The 21,338-nt window shown below is 37.2% G+C and overlaps 1 protein-coding gene across 1 annotated transcript; it reads right to left on the bottom strand.

Annotated features, from left to right (window-relative positions):
- Window positions 1–6,832: 6,832 nt before the first annotated feature.
- GJD2 (gap junction protein delta 2) lies at window positions 6,833–17,133 on the bottom strand. The gene is made up of 2 exons (XM_039335949.1): window positions 16,226–17,133; window positions 6,833–14,688 (listed from the first exon to the last, which is right to left on the bottom strand). Exons 1-2 carry the CDS (start codon window positions 16,294–16,296, stop codon window positions 13,845–13,847), a joined length of 915 nt encoding a protein of 304 aa, XP_039191883.1. The 5' UTR covers window positions 16,297–17,133; the 3' UTR covers window positions 6,833–13,844.
- Between the last annotated feature and the right edge of the window lie 4,205 nt (window positions 17,134–21,338).

Here is a 21,338-nt window from a genome sequence, read left to right as displayed (position 1 = left end):
ATTTTCACCATGGCTTCTTCAAAGCAAATTGAGCATTTTATTCCTAAATAACCCATGGCAGAGATATGTTCAGTATTTGATCTTGCTCATTTTTTAAAAAATTAAGAGATAATGGAGCAGGACCATTTGCAGAGGAAGTGGTCAAAAATATGAAGATGGCAGGTATGATGATACAACTATAGCTCTGCCCATTTTTATGTATGTCATACTGAGGTAGATGGAAAATTGCCATTAAGAGAAATGATAAAGTACTTTTGAATTATATTTTAATTAACAGAGTGATGTTTTGAAAGCATTAACTAATACTATAAACTGGCTGAGTGTGATGACCTGTGTGCAATTCTATGAAGAAACATTTTTACAAGAAGTGCCAACCGAAAGTCACAAATGGTGTAAGATATTACACGTGTAGGGGAGTGTGGTTTTCTGCACATTGTATAAACTTCCCTTTTTCCTATGTGTGTTGTCTCAAGATATGAACTTCTCTCTTTTAGTGTGTTAAAGGTAGATAAGAAGTCATCTATTAGGTTAAGCGTGGGCGGCAGGCTGTATAAAAATGATACCCTGGGAGTAACTCAGGGTTCAGAATTTGTCATGTGAATGCTCTGAACCATTGTGCACAAATAAAGCCTGTTTTCTCCAACCCTTCGTGGTCTTGTCTTCTGATGTAAGTATTGTGGTTTTTCCACAACAATTAAATACACATAAAAATGTATAGAGCTTTGATTGCATCATTGTGGCCACCATGCTCACGTTTTGACTGTTCCCTGTGGACACCCCTAATGGAAGTTGGATTAATGTTATTCATTACAAAAAATAACTTCACTGGCAAGGCATGTTGTATAACAGAGAATAAATACCCATTGTCATTCTAGGAAGTTCAACAGGAAATGTAACATTACCTTGAAGAACTTCATACTCCTGCAAGTGGAGGACTTGCAGGAGTATGAATCAAATCAAAGGAAAGTGGTGCAAACTCCCAGCTACCCTTGCATAATGAATAAAGTCTGATGCACTAATAAACTGGCACCATCCTTGGTCTTATGTGGATATTTTTACAAGTTGCAAATATATTATTTATTTATTCATTCAGTGTGCCTGGCTTTTCACTTACCCAATAGTGGTAGCCAGCTAACAAGAGTTTAAAACTTCAGATACAAAGGAAAATAGCAAAGTAATCAAAGATACTTCACTGGGAGTTAGACACATCACTAAGCACAAGTGGACCAGCACCTGATGGTAGAACAGATCCTAGGCTTTCTGAGAGGCTATCAAGACCAAGAACCCCAATGCAATTGGCAATTGGTAACCAGTGCAGCTCATACCATAGATATGTTACATGGAATGCCTGAAATGCACTCCTATCTACTTGCACTGCTGAGTCTGTATGTATGTAAGTGGTGGAGAGCCTTATCGGTTCATGCCTACTGTAGAACTGCTATGTGTTTTTTTTCTTTAAAAGATGACATTAAAACCTGCTTTTAATCTTTCTGCATAGTTCACCCAGTTTCTAAGTTGTATTTACAATGGTATATTTGATAGCCCCAAGGTGCCCTGGGAATAAAGTTCATCTTCTTACTGAAAGTCAGAGCCCATTTACGCAGATTAAGGGCTAAAATAAGGGGCCATATAGTCCCATAATACCTCTGTAGTGATTTTCAGTGAATAACACGTGAAAAAAGCTTCCACCTTTCATTAGATAGAAAAAAAGTTGCAATTGTCGTTGTTGGGGAGAATATCAGCGGTAAAAATGAATGTTCTACCAAAGTTTCTCTTTTTGTTTCAAATGCTACCTATTGTAAAAAAAGATGCAAACCTGGATGAGTGGCAAAAGGGTATCAATAAATTTATTTGGGCTGGGAAAAAACCAAGGGTAAAGTTTAAGATTTTGCAAGATGCCCGAGAAAGAGGTGGGCTTAAAGCACCTAATTTGGAATTATATTATGATGCAGCCACCTTAACTTTGATAAGCGATTGGCTTAATTTAACAAATAAAAATATCCTTTCTCTTGAAGGTTGGGATTTATTGTATGGTTGGGATGCATATTTGATTTTTAATAAGAAAGTAGATCGGGCTTTTAAATCACATATTTTAAGGAATGCTTTTCTTTGAGTTTGGAAGGTATTATTATAGGTTAAATTATAAAATACCTATTTGGGTGATTCCTGGACACGTAATCGAGGGAATTTCTAAGGGGATGAATTTTGATAAAATTTCATATAAGGAATTATTAATTTGGTCAGGTACTGATTGGCAGTTAAAATCTTTAGATGTACTAAGACAAGAAAATATCTTACAGTCATGGTTTCAATACATACAAATTGTGGATAAGTGGACTGTAGATAAGAAAGTTGGAATAACATTGGGAGATGAAAATTTGGTAATTCAGATTAAAGATCAGAATCATGCCCATATTAAAAGAATTTATGATGAGTTAATAAAACTGGACTCAGAAACAGAGTTGGTAAAAGATTGTATGATTAAATGGGCCCAGAATATCCAGGAACCGATTTTATTGGATTTATGGGAGACTATTTGGATTAGAAATGTTAAATTTACACAGGCCCAAAATTTGAGGGAAAATTTTTACAAAATGTTTTATAGGTGGCATTTGGATCCTAAAAAACTGTCTTGTATGTATCTTAACTTACAACCCAAATGTTGGAGGTGTGGTAGTACTGATGCAACTTATTTTCATGTTTGGTGGACCTGTAAGAATGTTAAAGCTTTTTGGATAATGATTTGGTGGAACATTCAAAAGATTTAAAAAAAAGATAAAGTTTACTCCTCAATTATTTTTGTTGGGTATTTTTATGGATTTAGATGTTAATGAAACTATTTTAATGTTGAATTTAATAACCGCAGCAAGGTTACTTGTAGGTTTATATTGGAAGAAGGATTCGTTGCCTACTTTAGAAGAATGGGTATTCAAGGTTTCTAATTTAGCAGAAATGGCAAAGATTTCTGCTTATTTAAAGGATCATATACAAGAAAAATATATTAGGGTATGGAGAAGATGGATAGATTATATTCAGAATAAATATGGAACTTTAAAGTTCCATTTACTTTATGATTAAAATTTTTTCTTGAAAGAAATAATTATGTATAGTATTTTATAATAAATGATTTATAATAGATTTGTTTATATTATTACGAAGTTAAAGTTTAGAGGGAGTTAAGGGTTAAGTATGAATTTGATTATTGTATAAATTTTTTGTTTTAAAAGTTATAGATTGTGTTTGTTTAGTTTACAATAACCCTGTATTCTGCTCCGGGAAGTGGGGGGGTAGGGGGTGGGGATGGGTGGGATTAAGTAGGTTAGATAAATAGAAATGTTAATGTATAAAACAGGTAGAGGAATTTAGAGAGAGATGCCACTTGGGTATCTTCCCTGAACTGTATCCGAAGAGGGATGAGAGGGGAGGAGGAAGGGAGGGAAGGAAGTAGGTTGGGAGGAAGGGATGAGGGGAGAGAGGTGAAGAGAGGAGAGAGGGAGGAGGGAAGTAAGGAAGGAAGGTAGAGAGGGCGGATACAATTGGGGGGGAGATGGACGAGCGACACCTAAAGTTTTATGTATGAATTTATTTCAAAGGTATTTTTATATATATAATGTATTGAATGTATCAAATGTATTGAAAAATGAAAAATAATTTTTTTTTCTAAAAAAAAGAAAAGAAAACTTAATAGTTGACTGTCATAAACTGAATTTTCCCTCTGCTAAAAGGCCATGCCTAACTACGCCTAGACAGCAATTAAATACTACTTTAGTATTATTCAACTTCTGACTCTTGATCTTTGATTTTTTTCCGTGACTCAGCCTTATGTTAAATTACTACATGTGGGGATTCCAGCTGTGAATTTTCAGTCTCCCTCTCTCTCTCCCTCTCTCTGAGTATCGCCCATGCCCCAGAGAAATTGCTTTCTTAAGGGAACGTTTCCTTGAGAGGCTGCCACAACATCAGAATTGAGCTGCTATGTGCCAAGTGCTTCTTCTGAAAACTACTCATGTGGATTATGAAGATTTTAGTGGAAAAGGAGAAAATGTGTTATGGGTTCAATGACCTTTGTCCCCAATCCCTTCCATTATAAGCAAAATACCTAGGATGGTAGCAATTCTGTGATTAAGTGAGCCTTACGGGATAAGTTCTTCTCTTGTAGTGAAAGGGCTGGCCCTATCTGCCAAGTCTTATTATAACAAGTGGATTTCTTTGCATTTTTCCCAGTTTCAAAAGAGGGGAAATGTGGGGCTTGTGAAGAGATTGTGAAAAGGAATGAAATAATACATAATTTGTGCAGGTAAAAAATGGATGAATTTGTTTAAAATAATAATTGCATTTTGAAAACTGTATTACATAGAATTGTTTAAGCTTCGTTTAATATAAAATGAAGTTACCAACTAGTTCTGTACTTTATCATCACTTGAATTAAACAAAAATATATGGAGAGAGAGAGTGTGTGTGTGTGTGTATACAGGGAAGAACTGTGTAACAACCACATTAGAATCTGTCTAATGCAATGCCCACTCACCATCAGATTTGCTAATAATCTGAACTTCAGTTAGTCCACAGTTCTGCACATACAACCCTGGGTGAAAAGCTATTACTGTTGATGGATCTTACTTTTGAATAGATTCACACAGAACTGTGATGCATGTATGATTGGAATCATAAACAGAGAGAGACAGTTTGTACGTATGAAAATTATTTAAATAAAGCTACTTTATTCAGTAAAATACAAAATGCACACACACGTTCCACAAAAAAAGAAAATGTTAGATTTCTTTGTTACTGCTCTAAACACATTTACACATAATTCTTTTTCTGTTTGTCAAGTCTCACTTGTGAGTCAAAAAAAAAAAAATTCCTGTAGCATCTTTTCCAACTATAGGATCTTTTCCTACTGTGAAATCTTATTAAAAGACGTAACCTTGTATAAGCTGCGGTTCACTACACCAGATGTTTTGAGACACGTATTTGATAAAGTGAGGTTCTACTCATGAAAGCATATGCCATTTAATAAATTGTTTTAGTCAGAAAAGATGCTACCAGAATCCTGATTCTTTTAATTACAAAATAGACTAACATGATTCTTTTCTTACAGTACGGATTGCTATGTATCTGTTTTTTTCAGAAATAGAATGTCAGAAAAAAGAAATCAGATATCATCTCTCCTCTGAAATGGAAGTTATTGACAATGAATTCCAATACCTTAGGAAGAAATCTTATTTAAGTTGATAACTTTACATTACCACCCTACATAGCTATTTTAGATCTCAAGTATTTGTTTCAATTCTCTTGACTCAGAACTCTGTATCTGTTTCAGTGATTTTAAGTTTTGTGTTTTTATTCTTGTTTCCCATACGGACTATATATCTGTTTATGTTCATCTTAAAAACCTAACAGAAAAAAAACTATTCAGATGAATTCTTATATAATATACCTTTTGCTCAGATGAGTGTGTATCATATTAATGCTAAATAATAGAGTTATGATGAGCTTCTATGAGAGAGGGAATGGCGGAATATGCAGTGTAGCATCACTATACAAACTCTGCCTGATTTGCATTTGCATCACAATCTTACAGGCAAGTATCAAATGGGGTAGTCCTTATAGTGTGACAAAATAATGCTATTCATTAAAAAGGACTTATTTTTTTCAAGAGCCAAAAATTAGTTGCATTATAAATCACATTATGAGTTCCCTTCTTAGAGATCCAGCACCTTTTTTTTAAGCTTACAGAGAAAACTAAAAAAAAGAGAGAGAGAGAAGGAGGGGCTGCCTTAACAAGTAGCAGAAGGGTGCTGTGCTTGAATGAGGTATGAATGACTTCTTTCAAATCCCTTCAGAAACATATCCAGAAAGAGGAAAAACAAAAATATTTCTTAACAGCCAAGTAAATATTTCATGCTGTGGCATTATAAGATGATATCTCAAAAATATAACTAACCTCCTGGTGCTTCTCGTCTTCTCCTCTTTCTGGAATGATCGCTAAGAAAAAAGGCATCAAGTCTTATTCCTGAAAATCCTGAACTCTATATCACTAAGCTACAGCAACTTGGTGATCTAACCAGATAATTTTATAAGGAACGGTTGCTAGAATTGGGTATGTCTAGTTTAACGAAGAGAAGGACAAGGGGGGACATGATAGCAGTATTCCAATATCTCAGGGGCTGCCATAAAGAAGAGGGAATTAAGCTATTTTCCAAAGCACCTGAAGGCAGGACAAGAAGCAACGGGTGGAAACTAATCAAGGAGAGAAGCAACCTAGAACTAAGGAGAAACTTCCTGACAGTGAGAACAATTAATCAGTGGAACAGCTTGCCTCCAGAAGCAGTAAATGCTCCAACACTGGAAGTTTTTAAGAAGAGACTGGACAGCCATTTGTCCGAAATGGTGTAGGGTTTCCTGCCCGAGCAGGGGGTTGGACTAGATGACCTCCAAGGTCCCTTCCAACTTTACTACTATTATTATTATTATAATTAGTCTGCGGTCCCTTTTGTCACTTACAACTGGCCATGGAGTCTAAGATTAGTGAGAATTGCAGTCCAAAAACTTGTACTGGACTTACAATACAATGTTTGAAGTTACAACTGAACTGAAAAAGGTGACTGGTTACCTTTTTTCACATTTATGACTGTTGCAGGATCCCCATGATCATGTGATCAAAATTCAGATACTTCAGAAATTCAGTTTCATATTTATGACAGTTGTAGAGTCCTGCAGATATGTGATCACCTTTTGCAACTTTCTGACATGTAAAGTCAATGGGGAAGCCAGATTCACCTAACAACTGTGTTATCAACAACTGCAGTGATCCATTTAATAACTGTGGCAAGAAAATGGGGCCAAATTCACTGAACAACTGTCTCATTTAGCAACAGAAATGTGTGGCTCAGTTGTGGTCATCAGTTGAGGACTACCCATACAGGGCTACACATTGCCCACTCCTGCCCTAGATCTTTTAAACTTCTGGACAAATATATTAGGCTTTTTGTTCATATCTCAATAAACCATGATCTTGTACAGACATGTTACTTAATTGTAAAACAGTTAAATGAATTATGTACCATATAAGTGTCCCACAAATACTTGGTTTGTGTTATGAGTAGCCATATAAAGTAACTTTCAATGCCCCAACCATTGTTAAGCAGCAGCTAAAGACGTTGCTGTATCTGAATTCAGAATGCAAACTTTTTCTGACCACCAAAGCACAAACTACTAAATCACAATTTGCAATTTAGGGTTTATTTTTAAAAAAGCTAAAAATATCATTGTCCTGTTCAGATCATACATGTAACGACTACCCAACAAACTGATAGTGATTTTCTAAGCATAAACTTTATATTGCTTGGCCACCGAGTCCACAGAAACACAAATCCTCCTTTTACTGACTGGTATCAATTTCAGTGGAGGAATCGGGATTTTGTTTTGCTGTTGTGGGAAAAACTTATTTCCCGTTACTGATAGAATTCTGCAAGAAGTGTAAGATGAAGAGGATGTAAAGATTTACTGTCTTCTCATGTTCTTTTTCTCTCTCCACTCTCTGAACCTGCAAAATTTGATGCTATAATTAGGTGGTGTATGCAGGTGAGATACATAAATCTAAATAATCCAGCAATTCAGTTAAATGAAATCAGCTTGTGGGTTCTCAAAAATAGATTTGATTTCAATCTCTAGAGGCACTAATATTATTAGAAAAATATAAAAAATATATAATATAATATACAGTGACTGAAAGAGAGAGAGAGAGATGAATCACTTCAGCCAAATGAGATCAAAAATGGTTTATATATGAAATAATAGATAAATCATTGTAACAGTTTGCATGGATGTATTTCAGAATATTATTCAGTTTCTAATACAGATAATGAAGTCTGTGAGAGCCAAAACATCAGAAACAAAAATCCATGTCTCTTCTGCTTTTCTTTCCCTGTTTCTTTTTCTACTTAATGGTAGTAAATTCTTTCTTTCTCACCCTATCTCATTCTTGTTCTTTGGTAACTGTCTAATATTTTTTTTCATCATAAGCATTCATTGTAATTCATTTCTTTCTCCAGTCTGGTCCTATATTCAGGCCACTTAAACTGAAATTATACATTCAGAAACTGTGATGCTTCTTTTACAATTGCCCTGTAAAAGGCAAAATGTAATATTCGCTAGGAATTCCCACTTAGCTTTGTAATAAACACAGTCATTTATTAAATAGCAAATAACTACCTAGGGTGTGAACTTAATTCTAGATCTAGACACAATAGCAATGCTAGTCTTCAAGTGTAATTATTCAAGGCAAAGGGACACAGGGAATGATTGTATCATATATTTTACAACTGTTTTATCTTGTATTATATCCAGTTTTAAGCTGGGAAGGTAAACTCTAATGTATCTAATGAAGGAAATAAATATATTAATAACAAAACTTATGAAATCAGGGATGGAGATTTTTGTCCCTACTAGCAAGCAAATAATATGGATCTTTACCATCATTTTATACTTTTAGATATAACTTTAGTTTGGTGTAGCATTTAAGGCACCAGGCTACAAACCGGGATATCGTGAGTTCTAGTCCCACCTTAGGCACAAAGTCAGCTGTGACTTTGGGTGACTCATTCACTGTCCATCTAGGAAAGAGGCAATTGGAAAACTACATCAGAAAACATTGCCAAGAAAACTCCAGGCAGTCACCAGGAGTTAACACTTACTCAAAGGCACCAACACTCCCCTCCCCCCAAAAAACTTTATTGTATATTGAAAGTGCTAATCTTTAGCCCAAACTAGAATTTTCAACCTGCTTTTGCCTGGTGATATATCCAATTTTTTTATGTGGGATAGGGTAGAAACCCACGTGTTTATGAATTTCTATGTATAACAATGTTGCTGTATTCCATGTATGTGAACACTTTTGTACAGTTTACAAATATTAAGTGTATTCCATTTTATTCCATCCAGTCGCATGTTTCCAATTCAGTAAGCAAGTTCTGTATTTTCTCTTTACAAGCTAAAGTAGTGAGGGATGTTACTGGCATTGCTTTTGGGGAAGTTATTAATTGTGCTTTTCACTAAAAGCATTGAAATACATCCTTTGGTAATTTTCAAGACATGCCTTTAATATATAAATAGGATTTTGAATCCATGCTAGAGTACTAATAGTAGAAACCCATTTATCTTACCTAAGCTGATCCAGAATTACTGAAATCTCTAAATACTGTGTTTAGCTGTTCCTTATTGAATACAAGGTTTGCACTAAATGGTCTATTATTATTATCCATTACAGATATTATTTATTAAGCATTATTCCAATTATGCCTATAACTTTTACTGTAACTAGGCGCTGTTTCTGATACTATTATTACTATTACTACTAATAATACCAATAATACAATTCATATTTCAATGAGCTGCTAAAAATTGGGCATAAAGGATTACTAAATTTATCAAGAATATTTTGTCTGCCTTTTTAAAAACCTATAGACGAATATAGGTTAATATTAAACTTCAGTTGGTAGTCTTTACCTGCCCTCTAAAATAATATTCATGTAATATTGTTCTTCCTTAGGACCATAGAGGTACAGACAAAAAGTCACACTTTTTTAATTGAGGGAAGAATTAATAATTAATCTGATATTCGTCACTTCCCAAAAATATAATAGGTAGACTTCAGAGGAAGGTTACATTCATTCATTCATTCATTCATTCTTAGTTACATAATTACATGGATTCCAAAAAGGGCATGATGGCTTAGTGGTTAAACAAACATTATCAGCTAGAAATGTGACAACCTGGGTTTGAAACCAGAATCAAACCCCTAGAGTCAAACACAACTGGATAGGGAAAACTTTTACCTTACATAGATTCTGTCTTTCTTTAAAAAACTCATGACCACACCCTTGGCTAACTTTTTATTATACCCTCCCAATAATTATGCAGTGAACTAGACTGGATTGAGACAATATGACTGGCCTACAATCACGGAGAGAATCCATGTTGGCTCAAGGAGGTCTTTCCAATGGCAGCGCTACTAGGACTGTCCACAGGGTGTGGTCAAAAAAGTGAAGATGGTGGTACAACTGACATAAAAATGGATGGAGCTTTGGGCACCCCATCAAAGCCATATCATTTTTTCTTTTACCATAGCCATTTGTCTCTCCAATGTGCCAACTTGTACAAAAGTGCCTCTTTCTCCTCCAACAGCTGCTCTTATTTATTTATTCTTCTTTTATTTCAGGTTACATGCCACCCTTCTCCATCAGAGCATCAATATAATCAGTTTTCTATAAAAAGGATCAATAACTGATTAAAAAAACTGAAATTATGAGCTCTGCAACTCAAATCAATTGCCAATTCAAATCTGAAAATAAGTCTCTCTGATTTATTCAGCATCCATGTGAGCAGCAAAACCATGTTTTAAAGCACCTCAAATTCATTTTAATATCCAACATGTTAAAGCAACGTCATTTTTCCCATTACATAAAATTAACAAGGTAGAATGACCCCACTCCTGAAGACATTTTCTTAAAAATAAGATATGTAATTCAACAGATGCATGTTCATAATTTACTGTCTGCGTTATCAAAAGATGATTGTGAGCAACTCATCTGACAGATAACTACAATTTCATACTATATTGTGCTTTTCAGTGAAATCAGTTTATACACCAAAAGGTTGCCCTACACAGTGATTATGTGTAGAGAAATCAAGGACATTCATGAATATATATTTCAATAGGCTTCATATGAAATATAATATGCATTTGTGTTAGAGAGTTAGAGTTCTATTCACCAAGTGCTGCTTGCTTGTAAGACTTGCTGAAACAAAAGAGGGTAACTTTACAGGCATCATTTCATACAATTACACAAAAGCAGTTCATTCAACAATTTGGGGAATAAAGGAGAACACAGGTAACTGTTTGCAGCCAATGACAATGGGATAAATAGCACACCCTGAATTTCCCAAACATTTCCACAATTAAAGTATCATATCTACAGAGAACAATGATCAAACTGCACAAATATAAAAAAGAATGCATTGGTTGATGGGCCATCTTTACAAACATCAGAAAAGGAAAAAAAATCAGATAAGCAAATAGATTCATGTGAAAACATTAACAAAATCTGTCCTAAGGCATGTTCCCATCAATAATGATAAAATGCATTTAGTGCCAACTTTTCCCATCCTCTTTGTTCAAAGCCTATATATTGATGGGGGTTTTTTTAGATTTGTCTGATCTGTTTCCCATCACTGTCATTTAGACTCAGTAGTCAATTCAGATTGCCTCAAAGCATTCAGAAAATATGGCATGCCACTTTCTCAAATATATCAATAATAGCTCTGTACTGTTGGGCAAGGTTAGGATAGCAAACTCCATTCTATTGAAAACAATGATGTGATGATTTATGCATTGCTAGCCAGTCCATATGCATATCTGTTTTACTGCCAAAAGGAAGATATATGACTCTGAGCAGAAGTGAATTATGGATCAACATAAATGCTGGTGAAACTTAAACATGGATTTAGATATGGTTATAGTTAATCTGAAGACTAAAGGAATATAATTATGGTACATGATACACTATAGAAACAAAAGGAAGAAAAAAGAGAAAAGGGAATAATTCATTTTCTACTTTTAAATAGTAGGAAATTGGACCTCAAATAATTATGATTATTTTTATATAATTTTATTTCATTATAATAGAATTATGTGTAGTTATTCTGGACATATTTGTAGCAGCTAAGAAGGAAAGGGAAATACTTTAATTTCTATATTGATTTTAATTTACAGAAATTTAAAGTATTTTTCTCCAGTGTTTGCAATGACATTTCCATTCAAAACAGAAAAGTCAATACAGCATGTGTGTGTGTGTGTGTGTGTGTGTGTGTGTATTCAAGAAAATAATATGCAGATTTTATTTCATTAGAGAAAATTGTTTGCAAAAATGGTATATTTTTAGCAAAATAATGCTTGGAAAAAGCACATAAATACTTTACCTTCTGGTGTAAACTTTAAAAACAAAACTAAAGATGTACTGGCATGGGACAGTTCAAGGAGGGAAAAAATAATGAATCAGGGGAAAAAATGAGATAACATTTCCCCATCTCTAATAATTGCAGGATGCAAAAATGGGCCCTGTGCCTAAAGTTTTATTATTATTCAGCTTTTGCAGTTTAACATGAACATTTGAAAGGGGATTCCAAGAAGTTTCACATTTTTTCTTCCTTTATTTAGAAATCTCCACATTTATTAGTAGACCTTCCAAACCTGGAGGAACTTTTAAGAGCCTGCATGAGTGGACAAAAGACAGGCCTCCAGCCCAATATTTGCAGTCCCTTCTAAATATAATTACTGAAAATTAATGGCATATTTTAAGGTGAGAAATACATAGAAATTGTAGCGTACGTCCTAAAATAGACTAACATCATTATTTGAAAAAGGGAAACACCACCCCACTTAAAACAATTAATTCTATATCCCTGAAATGTTCATATAATGAAATATGATAAAGATGTTTTGTGTGCTTACACAGACACACAGACACACATGCATATACATACGAATAGATAAACTGCATTTTCTGGATCATGCTATATTGCTACTTATCCGTGTACATTTCCTTATTTTAGCACCATGACACTGTAAGGAAAAGTAAACCCTTCATATATTTTAGATAGAATCCAGGCCATGAATATAAAAAGAGGCAATAATGTAATGAGTCTTATATTCTAGATAGATACACCAGTTTCATCATCATATATCAGTGCAATGTTACTAACATATATGCATATATAAAAGAAAGTTAACTTTCTATTTTATAAAAATTATTTTTTTAGCAATTTACCAATGGCATTTGCACCTTTGCTATAATGAAGAAAGAAAAGCAAAAAAATTATATATAGGTAGATAAAAATGGAAGGAAAATATAAAATCCGGTATTTCAAGTTGGGATCTTTAGCCAAGCCTTTGACTAAATACAGAATTCAATGTCTGAACTTCAAGTATGGCACTTGTCGTAGTAAGGGCAAATAGGTTTTGTTTTTCACAGTTAGTAATCCATTCTGTTCCTTTGGTATATGTAATTTTAAAATCCAGGTAATTACTTCAACTAGCTGAATTTTAAATCACTACATCTTCCTCATGCGCATAGTGTGGAACTGTGATTTTTTTTTTTTACAAATCTATTTCATAAATTTGATGGGTCACAATTAGCTGTATGACAATTAAAATTATATTGACCTCAGTGTGTTCATTATTATTTTTTGTACCAAAAACGGTGATAGAAAAAATAAATGCTAAGCATACACAGCATTTAACTGCATAATGCCAAAAGAGAGTGTGATGTTAGGTACCCACGAGATGAGGTTTGGGGTAATCACTACTGGCAGTTTTGCAATCATGTGCTTGAAGAGTAGGAATCTCTCCCATCCCCCTCCCTCACTCCAGCTTTTGTATAAATGCTTCCCATCATCCATATGACAATAACATTCTGAACATGTTTTCCATCAGTCATACAAATGGAGCGATACTAATCATGGCCAAAAGATTGTGCTCTTCAACAAATAGCATTGGATCTTAGGGGGGAGAGGAGAGGAGGGCAAGGGAGGAGAGGGCAGAAGTAATGGAGATGTAAGGTCAGACTGCAGGTGTTGATCAACTGTGTCTTTATCCATCTTTTACAATTATTGTTGTTGTTGTTATGAGCACTCGGGTTTGAATCTGGTCTAGAAAGTGCACAGAGAGTACGTTAACGGCTTTCTTGGTGGTTGTAGGAAACAGTTGTTTAAGCAATGTTCCTTCCCTAATTCAAATGGCAGCGGGCCAAGGTACACAGCACAGCAATCTGGTTCTGCAAGTCTCACACATAAGCAGAGTCACTAGACTGAGTCCTGCCAAAGTTAGGCACACTCATGCGTGGCAGGTCCTTGTTCCTGATTTCGTATATTGATTTCCGTTTTGCTTGCGCTCCCCTCACCGCCATTTTGATCTTTCTCCAGCCTAAGTGGTTCAGTTCCGCTAAGTTGAGCACCACACAAATGCCACTCACGGCAAACATGAAGACCAAGAAAACTGTCTTCTCAGTGGGCCTGGAGACATAGCACTCAACTTCCTTAATGCAAGGATACCTGTCGCATTCATACATGGAAGGGACGTTGAATCCGTACAGAAAATATTGTCCAACCAGGAACCCAATCTCCAGGGCATTTCTGAAGACCACCTGAATGATATAAAATCTAGAGATGCCTTCTTGGCGCCTCATCTTTGACTTTGATGTTCTTATGGTTGGATTGGGAATTTCCTTCACTTCTAGGCAATCAGGTTCTGCTTCCTTGGTGGAGCTTTCAGTGTTTTGCAGCACCCCATTGACAATGGTGTTCTTGATTTTCTTACTGTCATCCCGCTTCATGGAGTCCTGATCTCGATCCAAGGTCAGGAAAACAGTAGAATACCTCATTTCCCTCTGCTTGGCAGACTGATGAACTGAGTACGTTATAAAACAGAGACTAGGAGTGCACACCATGATGATCTGAAACACCCAGTATCTAATGTGAGAAATAGGAAATGCTTGGTCATAACATGCCTGGTTGCAGCCTGGCTGCAAGGTGTTGCACACAAACATAGTCTGCTCATCATCATACACAGTTTCACCTACAATCGCCACAATAAGAATCCTGAAGATCACCACCACGGTCAGCAGAATCCTATAAAACAAAGGTTGGGTGAATGCACATGTATAGGGTTGGAGTGGAATTAAAAAAAAAAACACACAGAATTCATTGGTCACTGTCTATGTTGTCATATAGTGACTAAGAACCAAGGAAGCCCTCGGCCCTCTGTCATGGAAGCTCGGTGAATGGCTCTGAGCTAGTTATGTTCATCCCAGTCTATTTCACTATTTCATGAGTAGAAAATGGAGAAGACGGTATGTGCACTGCTTTCAGTTTCTGGAGGAAAGGTTGAGTATACATCTAATAAATACATAAATAATATTTAAGGACCTAACCTTATTGCTTTGAACATTGATGCATTTGTTACAGTTGTTTCTATTGTTTAGTTTTGCTTTTTTAAACTGTTTCTTCGGCCACTTTTTAATATTATTAATATGACATACACATTTATTAAAAATCATTCGCCACTGCAATTCCTACATTTTTGAGTTGAATGAATTTAATTATTCCAGCGGCTGTTTTCATTGCAGTTAAGCAGAACTGTCCAGTGCTGAATTTGTATGGCACTCACCCACAGAGAACTTCATAGTTTTTGTTGAATGGTTTGATTTTATGAAACAATGCACTTCTCCCTAGGGACATTTACAGCAAGTGGAGGGGGGAAATACTTCCTTGGTCTATGAGAGTACATAAAGCTTAGTTCTACTAGCAAAGGACAAATTCTATAACAATGGTCACTTGAGAAGCACTTTCTCCCTCCCATTCCCCTTCCTGAATCCCTGCTGTGGTACAACAGAAGTTGATCAATTAAAAAGGAAGGCGAAATGAAAACCAGCAGTGCATCTCCCATTTTCCTATGGCATGCAATATATTGATCAACCATTACAAATCATAACTGAGAACAGAGGCAAATCAGAGGCAGGAAGGCTGCTTGCCCTTACTTTACCCTTGTTATTATTAATAATATTTGCACACTGCAATCACCAGCTAGATTAGAGATTACTCTTGGGACTTAAAAATAAATAAATCTACCCAAAAATATATCCCGTCCATATTTATGTATTCTTCATTAAATATTAATTCAAGACTGTTTGCTTACGAGCACATCAATGGGAGTGGAAACTGAGGAGTAGATTGTACAGAACTTAAAAGACTCCCTTGAACTCTGCGATAAAATATAGAAATAAAGGCATGTGAGAAGCGGAAGATGCCAGTCCCTGTGCAGCAGCAAGTTTATTGAAGAAATACTTCAGGACAAGGAAAGAGGTAAGAAGGGTCAGTCAAGGTGTCCCTTTCAGGCTGCAGCCCTGCAGCTCCCTTCCTCGGAAAAAAAACAAACCCAAAAACAATTCCTTAGAGACTTTTCTTCCAAATTCCTGCCTTTGGAATTGGAGAAATGACAGCCAACGAGAGAGCAGGCACTTCCGAGATTAGTTTACAGCCACCGCCGCAGCTTTGCTGAAAATCAGCAGGTCAAGCGGGCAAAAGGGGACTCCGGAGACGGGAAAGGAAGGGGGAAAGGGAGAGGACCCCCAAACTGTCCGGTTGGGAGCCGGTGGGTCGGGCTTACCTCCCTATCATAGTGGAGTGCTGCTGGACAGCGGCTTCGAGGAGTCTCTCTAGGATGGTCCATTCCCCCATCGCGGTTCATCCGGAGGCGAAAGCTCGGCGGCGGCACCAGGGACCGCACCAAAGCGGCCGAGAAGCACCAGCCTGAGCCGGGCCTCCTGCCCTGCGAATCGAGGCCCCGACCCCCGGGGGAAGGCAGGGCGGCGGCGGCGGCTCCGGGGAGCCAGCTTAGGCGGCGATCGCCTTCCGTGTCTCTCTGCCTGCCTCCCCGCCGCCTTTAAGTAGGCTCTGCTTGCGTCACGGCCAGGTTGGAGGGGAGCAGCCTAAGCGGCGGCCCCACAAGCTGCAAAGGATCGCCGCCTCCCCCGCCGCCAGGCTGCCAAAGGTTCCGGCGCGAAGGGGCAAACTCTTCGCCCGCCGAGGTGGGTGGGCGGGCGCGAACTTGTCCCCTTCTCCGCCGAGATGCTACTTTGCGGAGGGGGCGCCCGGAATCCAGCCAGGTAAGGGCGAGATCGGAGGGACCCCTCCCCCAGCCCGTGAGCATTCTCGCGGCTGGATCCGTTTGCCTCGAGTCTTTGTGCTGGGCCTTGGCCGGGCTCTTGAGAAGAGAAGGGCCTTTCCTTGCCCCGGGCTAGCCGGGTCTGGGTGAGAAAGAAAGAGCGAGAGTACCCGGCATGCTGGAGACCAAAAGCGGGGAGAATCGGGACGCAGAATCAGATGAGTTCTTCCACAAAGCCACAAAGCGACGCCTGCTTGATCCGGTGCTCGCGCGGAAGGGCTCGGGGGCGATGAACAGAGCAGGTCGCCAACAGCTCCTGCTTTGAAGAGAAATTGCACTTGTTCGAGAAATGCCTTTGCGGTAGACGAAGCTTTCCCGGTGCTTTATTTCTCTTCATCTGCACTCAGAGCTTCAAGGTAAGGGAAGAAGACCTTAAGATAGGATTAGTTGAGGGGTGGGGAGGGGAAGGGCCAGTATAAGCAATTGGACTGAGTTGCATATTTTAGCACTCTTGGCAACTGCTGACCCTTCTACACCTCTGGGAGGGGGAGGCCAGAAAAGATTATCAATTCCTTTCTGTGGTGTGTGTGTGTGAGAGAGAGAGGGGGGGGGGTTGTGTTCTTAAGACACTGACCTAATCAAATAGTGTTCTTATCAAAGGGGCTTGTTTCACGTGACCTGAATTATGTCACGTTCTTCGAAATGTGATGGTCAGCCTGCTGGGTTTGGGAATTTGCCACGGATTTTGCTACCAAGCTCCTGGAGGAAACTCCTGAGATACCACTGGGTTCACAGAAGGGGTCAAAAGTGTCAGAATGGCAGCTGCATCTCCACACTTTGTCTCCTTTTCATATGCATTCTATATCCAGCCAAGGGAGAAAACATTTTACGGCTGCACCAACAGCATGTGGCCAAGCAACTCTCCAAAATTGGGAACCAGCCCAGATGCACCATGAACTGGCCTGTAATGTCATCTTCTAAAAATAAAGATTTCTAATATATTACAAAATTGGTGGAACTGTATTTCTAGGGCAGCACATCTCCTCTGGATGTACATGTTTAAATTATGCTAAAATTGTAACACATGGATTTCAAAACACTTCTTACAGATATGTGTGTCAGTACCAGTAAGAGAGTCATGGCTAGCTGTAACCCTACTGTGTTAACACTCAGTGGCAAGCTCAAGTGTGATGCTGAGGAATGTATGAATTCAACCAATGAGTCATTGCTCAATGTTCTGTTTCACAGTCCAAGCTGGCACTTTGCTCTGTCTTCCCTACTGAATGTACATCTAGTAGGGAAGCCATGGAGGTAACTGCAGCAAGCACAAGGGAGTCAGGCAAATCTATCTTGGTATTTCACTCTAATTCTTGACTCTGGATATTAAATCTGACCTGGAATTGTAATTTCAAGGCTCTGGGTTTTAATGTATTATACAGCAACATGGATAACCATCAAAATGCCACGGGCACCAAGCTAGATGGCATAAATATCCTAGGAGAAGCGTGACCCTATAATTTTGGAGAAAGCACCCAGAAAGTTGCTTAGCAGTTTTCCAATTGACTGCTCTTCATTTCAATGAATGTAGCTGAACGTCTTCTGATGACAAGACCTGAGAGATAAACTGCAGAGGTGAGGAAGTAAATCAGAAGCAGACATGTTTTATGTCAACTGCAGCCAACTCTTTTTTTCACTGAAGATGTTATACTGTAATAATTTTCTGAAATCCTTTGAAACAAAACTCTTTCAGCCACCTAGGAACTGTCGTTTGTAGCTGCCTGCCATTGTTGCAGACAATAAAGACTTTGTGTAATTAAAGAATATAAAAACATAGCCTTCAGTACTAAAACAATATCTTTAAAGGCTGCCTGGAAGGAATATTCAGCTTGTTGAAATATGTTACACAATATTTCAGACTGATGAGCTTCAAATAGAAAAGTGTGCTGGAAAAAAAGAGGCCACATATTCTCTGTTGCTACTGGACAACTGTCATAGTACAAGTCAGTGAACAATAATAACTATTTGCAGTAGGGTCATTCTTTACGCAAACCACTTTTCAAAATGCAGGCAGTCCTCAACTTATGACCACAATTGAATTTCCATTGCTCAGCAAGACAATTGTGAAGTGAGTTTTGCCCTATTTCATGACCTTCTTTGCCAAGTTGTTAAGTGAATCACTGCAGTTGTTAAGTTAAATGAACCTGGCTTCCTCATTGACTTTGCTTGTCAGAAAGTCACAAAAGTTGATCACATGACTGTGGGACACTGCAACCATTATAAATACACACCAGTTGACAAGTGTCCTAAATTTGATCATGTGACCATGGGCTCATAAGTGTGAAAATCTCATAAGTCACTTTTTTCAGTCCATTCTAAATTCAAACAATCACTAAGTTGTAAGTCAAGGACTACCCGTAAAAGATAGATTCCGCAACGTGATATATTTACCATTTGCAGATGATCCATAGATCATTCATGATGAGGATTCAGACCTGCTCTGGCTTAGAATAGGCACTGCTATGCTAATCCATCTTCCCCTGTTACCTTTTTATCCTCGAATTATGAACAAATTGTTTTCATTCCCTGAGGAATTCAGTATACAATAAAACAGAATTAAAGTGAAATGCTTTGCACATTGTTGAATTTAAAATAACAGCCCGGAAATAAGTATAAGACGTGGAGCAAAAGAAAGCATCTCTGAAGTCTTCTGGAAGATTGACAAATCTATAGCCCAAAGTTTTTCAGGCTGCTATTCAGACATTGTGGTGGGCTGAATTGAACATTTTGTTACTACAGTTGAGCTATTTCTTATTAACCAGACTACAAATTTAAGGTTGGTGTTATTTTCTATAGTTTACAAGGAATTAGTGCTTAACAAAGGTGCAATAGTTTTGGCAAAGTCTAGCAAGCAGTCATTTTTTTTAAAAAGGCAAAAGTAATTAATTAAAAAACATAGCATTTTATTTAATATCTGCATGAAGCCATTAGGTGATACTATTCATAGCTGGGTTATGAAATATCAATGAGCAGGGGGCACCCAGTTGTATGTCTATATCCCAAATAAACATAAATAATCGTAAAAGTCTTGATCCAATGTCATGAGGCTATAAAAGTCTGGATGTATAGCAGCAGTGAGATTTAAATAAATTTTTAAAAAAGAAAGAAATGGTTATTATTTCTTAAGTACTGTTGCCCAGGGGATGCCTGGTTGGGGGGTTCCTTTTCTGTCCCTGGTAAATGCCCACCAAAGTGATACCTATTTATCTGACTCCCATTAACTCTAGATTTTGTGCCCACAGAATAAACTGATCTATAATCTGGAGGTCTCTTAGACCAACAGCTTTTGCTAAAACAATACATGGAACCTGCGTCAAGGACAGCCTTTGATTACTTTTGACATCTGTATCATTTCAGCTATTCCTAGGGCATTCCCATATGCCTTTTCATATCTTGATTTGACTATTGTAAGTGTACATGGGACATGTCCTTGAAGATCATCAGGAAATGTCAGCTAGTAGAAAATGCAACTTCCTGTGGAGTAATGTGAATGAACTGATATTGTCATGTAACAGGATCTGCATTATTTGCCAGCTGTTTATGGGTGCAGTTCAAGGTGCTAATAAGTTATAAACCACTAAAATTCTCATAACCTTTAGTTGCACAAAACAGTGCATCATAGGGTAATGTTTATTAAACTAAAGTACCTCAAATCAGTTAATTTACAGAATTTATTTATTTATTATAAATATTTATTTATTTATTATAGAATAAATTTATTATCGAATACATTCATTATAGAATAAATTTATTATAGAATAAATAACCCCTTCCTATGAAACTGAATTTGGGCATATTTTATAAAACATGTTATGACATAAGAATTATCATAAAACATTTTATGATATAATTCAGAGATACATCTCTGAATATCTCCCTGAATTTTTGAGAAGTTTCCACCGAAGGCACTACATTAGTTCTGCCATTGTTGAAGGAGTGGAGGAATCTGGTAAGAAAATATCTCTAAAATGATGACCTAACAGGTCATCCTTGTTAACGTACAGAAAGCTTATTCACATCTGGGTGTTTAAGTGGGCATTTGGGGATTGAAGGGTCTGGTGAAATATGCATGGGGGGGTGCTACTTCTTCCTGTTTTATTGCTCTTGTTGCCATTGATTTAGTTGTGATACACAGTGTATGTAGTTTTCCTCAAGCGTTTGTAAGTTGCTTAGGGGTGCTTGGTTGAAGTGACATGAAAGCATTTGTAACATATGAAATATAAGGTAGCTCTTTTAAAAAGTTTCTTTGGGTAGATGAGGAGTTATATAAATTGGTTTAATTAATAAATCTTTTTTTTTTAACTTACCACACTATAAAAGCCTGCCCTGGGTAAAGGAAATGCATCCCTGTGCGTATCAAATCTGCTTATGCAATATCCTTCCCACAAATAACCTGTAAGATATGCCCTCTGTTCTAGTTTTAATATAGAGAGTGACATTTATTTCATTATAAAACAAGGACAACTCAGTTTGTTTCTCAGGAATGATAGGTCAACTTGACTAGGGGTCCTTCTCCACGTACATCTAACCATGACACAAACTGTTGTGTTCTCTAAGT

The sequence above is a fragment of the Crotalus tigris genome, unplaced genomic scaffold, assembly GCF_016545835.1.
Source record: "Crotalus tigris isolate CLP2741 ecotype Arizona unplaced genomic scaffold, ASM1654583v1 scf7180000017546.9332058, whole genome shotgun sequence".
NCBI lineage: Eukaryota > Metazoa > Chordata > Lepidosauria > Squamata > Viperidae > Crotalus > Crotalus tigris.
This window is presented reverse-complemented; position numbering and strand designations above follow the sequence as displayed.

Excerpts from the sequence above, each read along its gene's own strand:
- GJD2 (XM_039335949.1), bottom strand. The coding sequence starts at position 16,296 with ATGGGGGAATGGACCATCCTAGAGAGACTCCTCGAAGCCGCTGTCCAG. Across the intron at positions 14,689-16,225 it reads CACTCCACTATGATAGGGAG|GATTCTGCTGACCGTGGTGG; the intron begins GTAAGCCCGACC and ends TTTGTTTTATAG.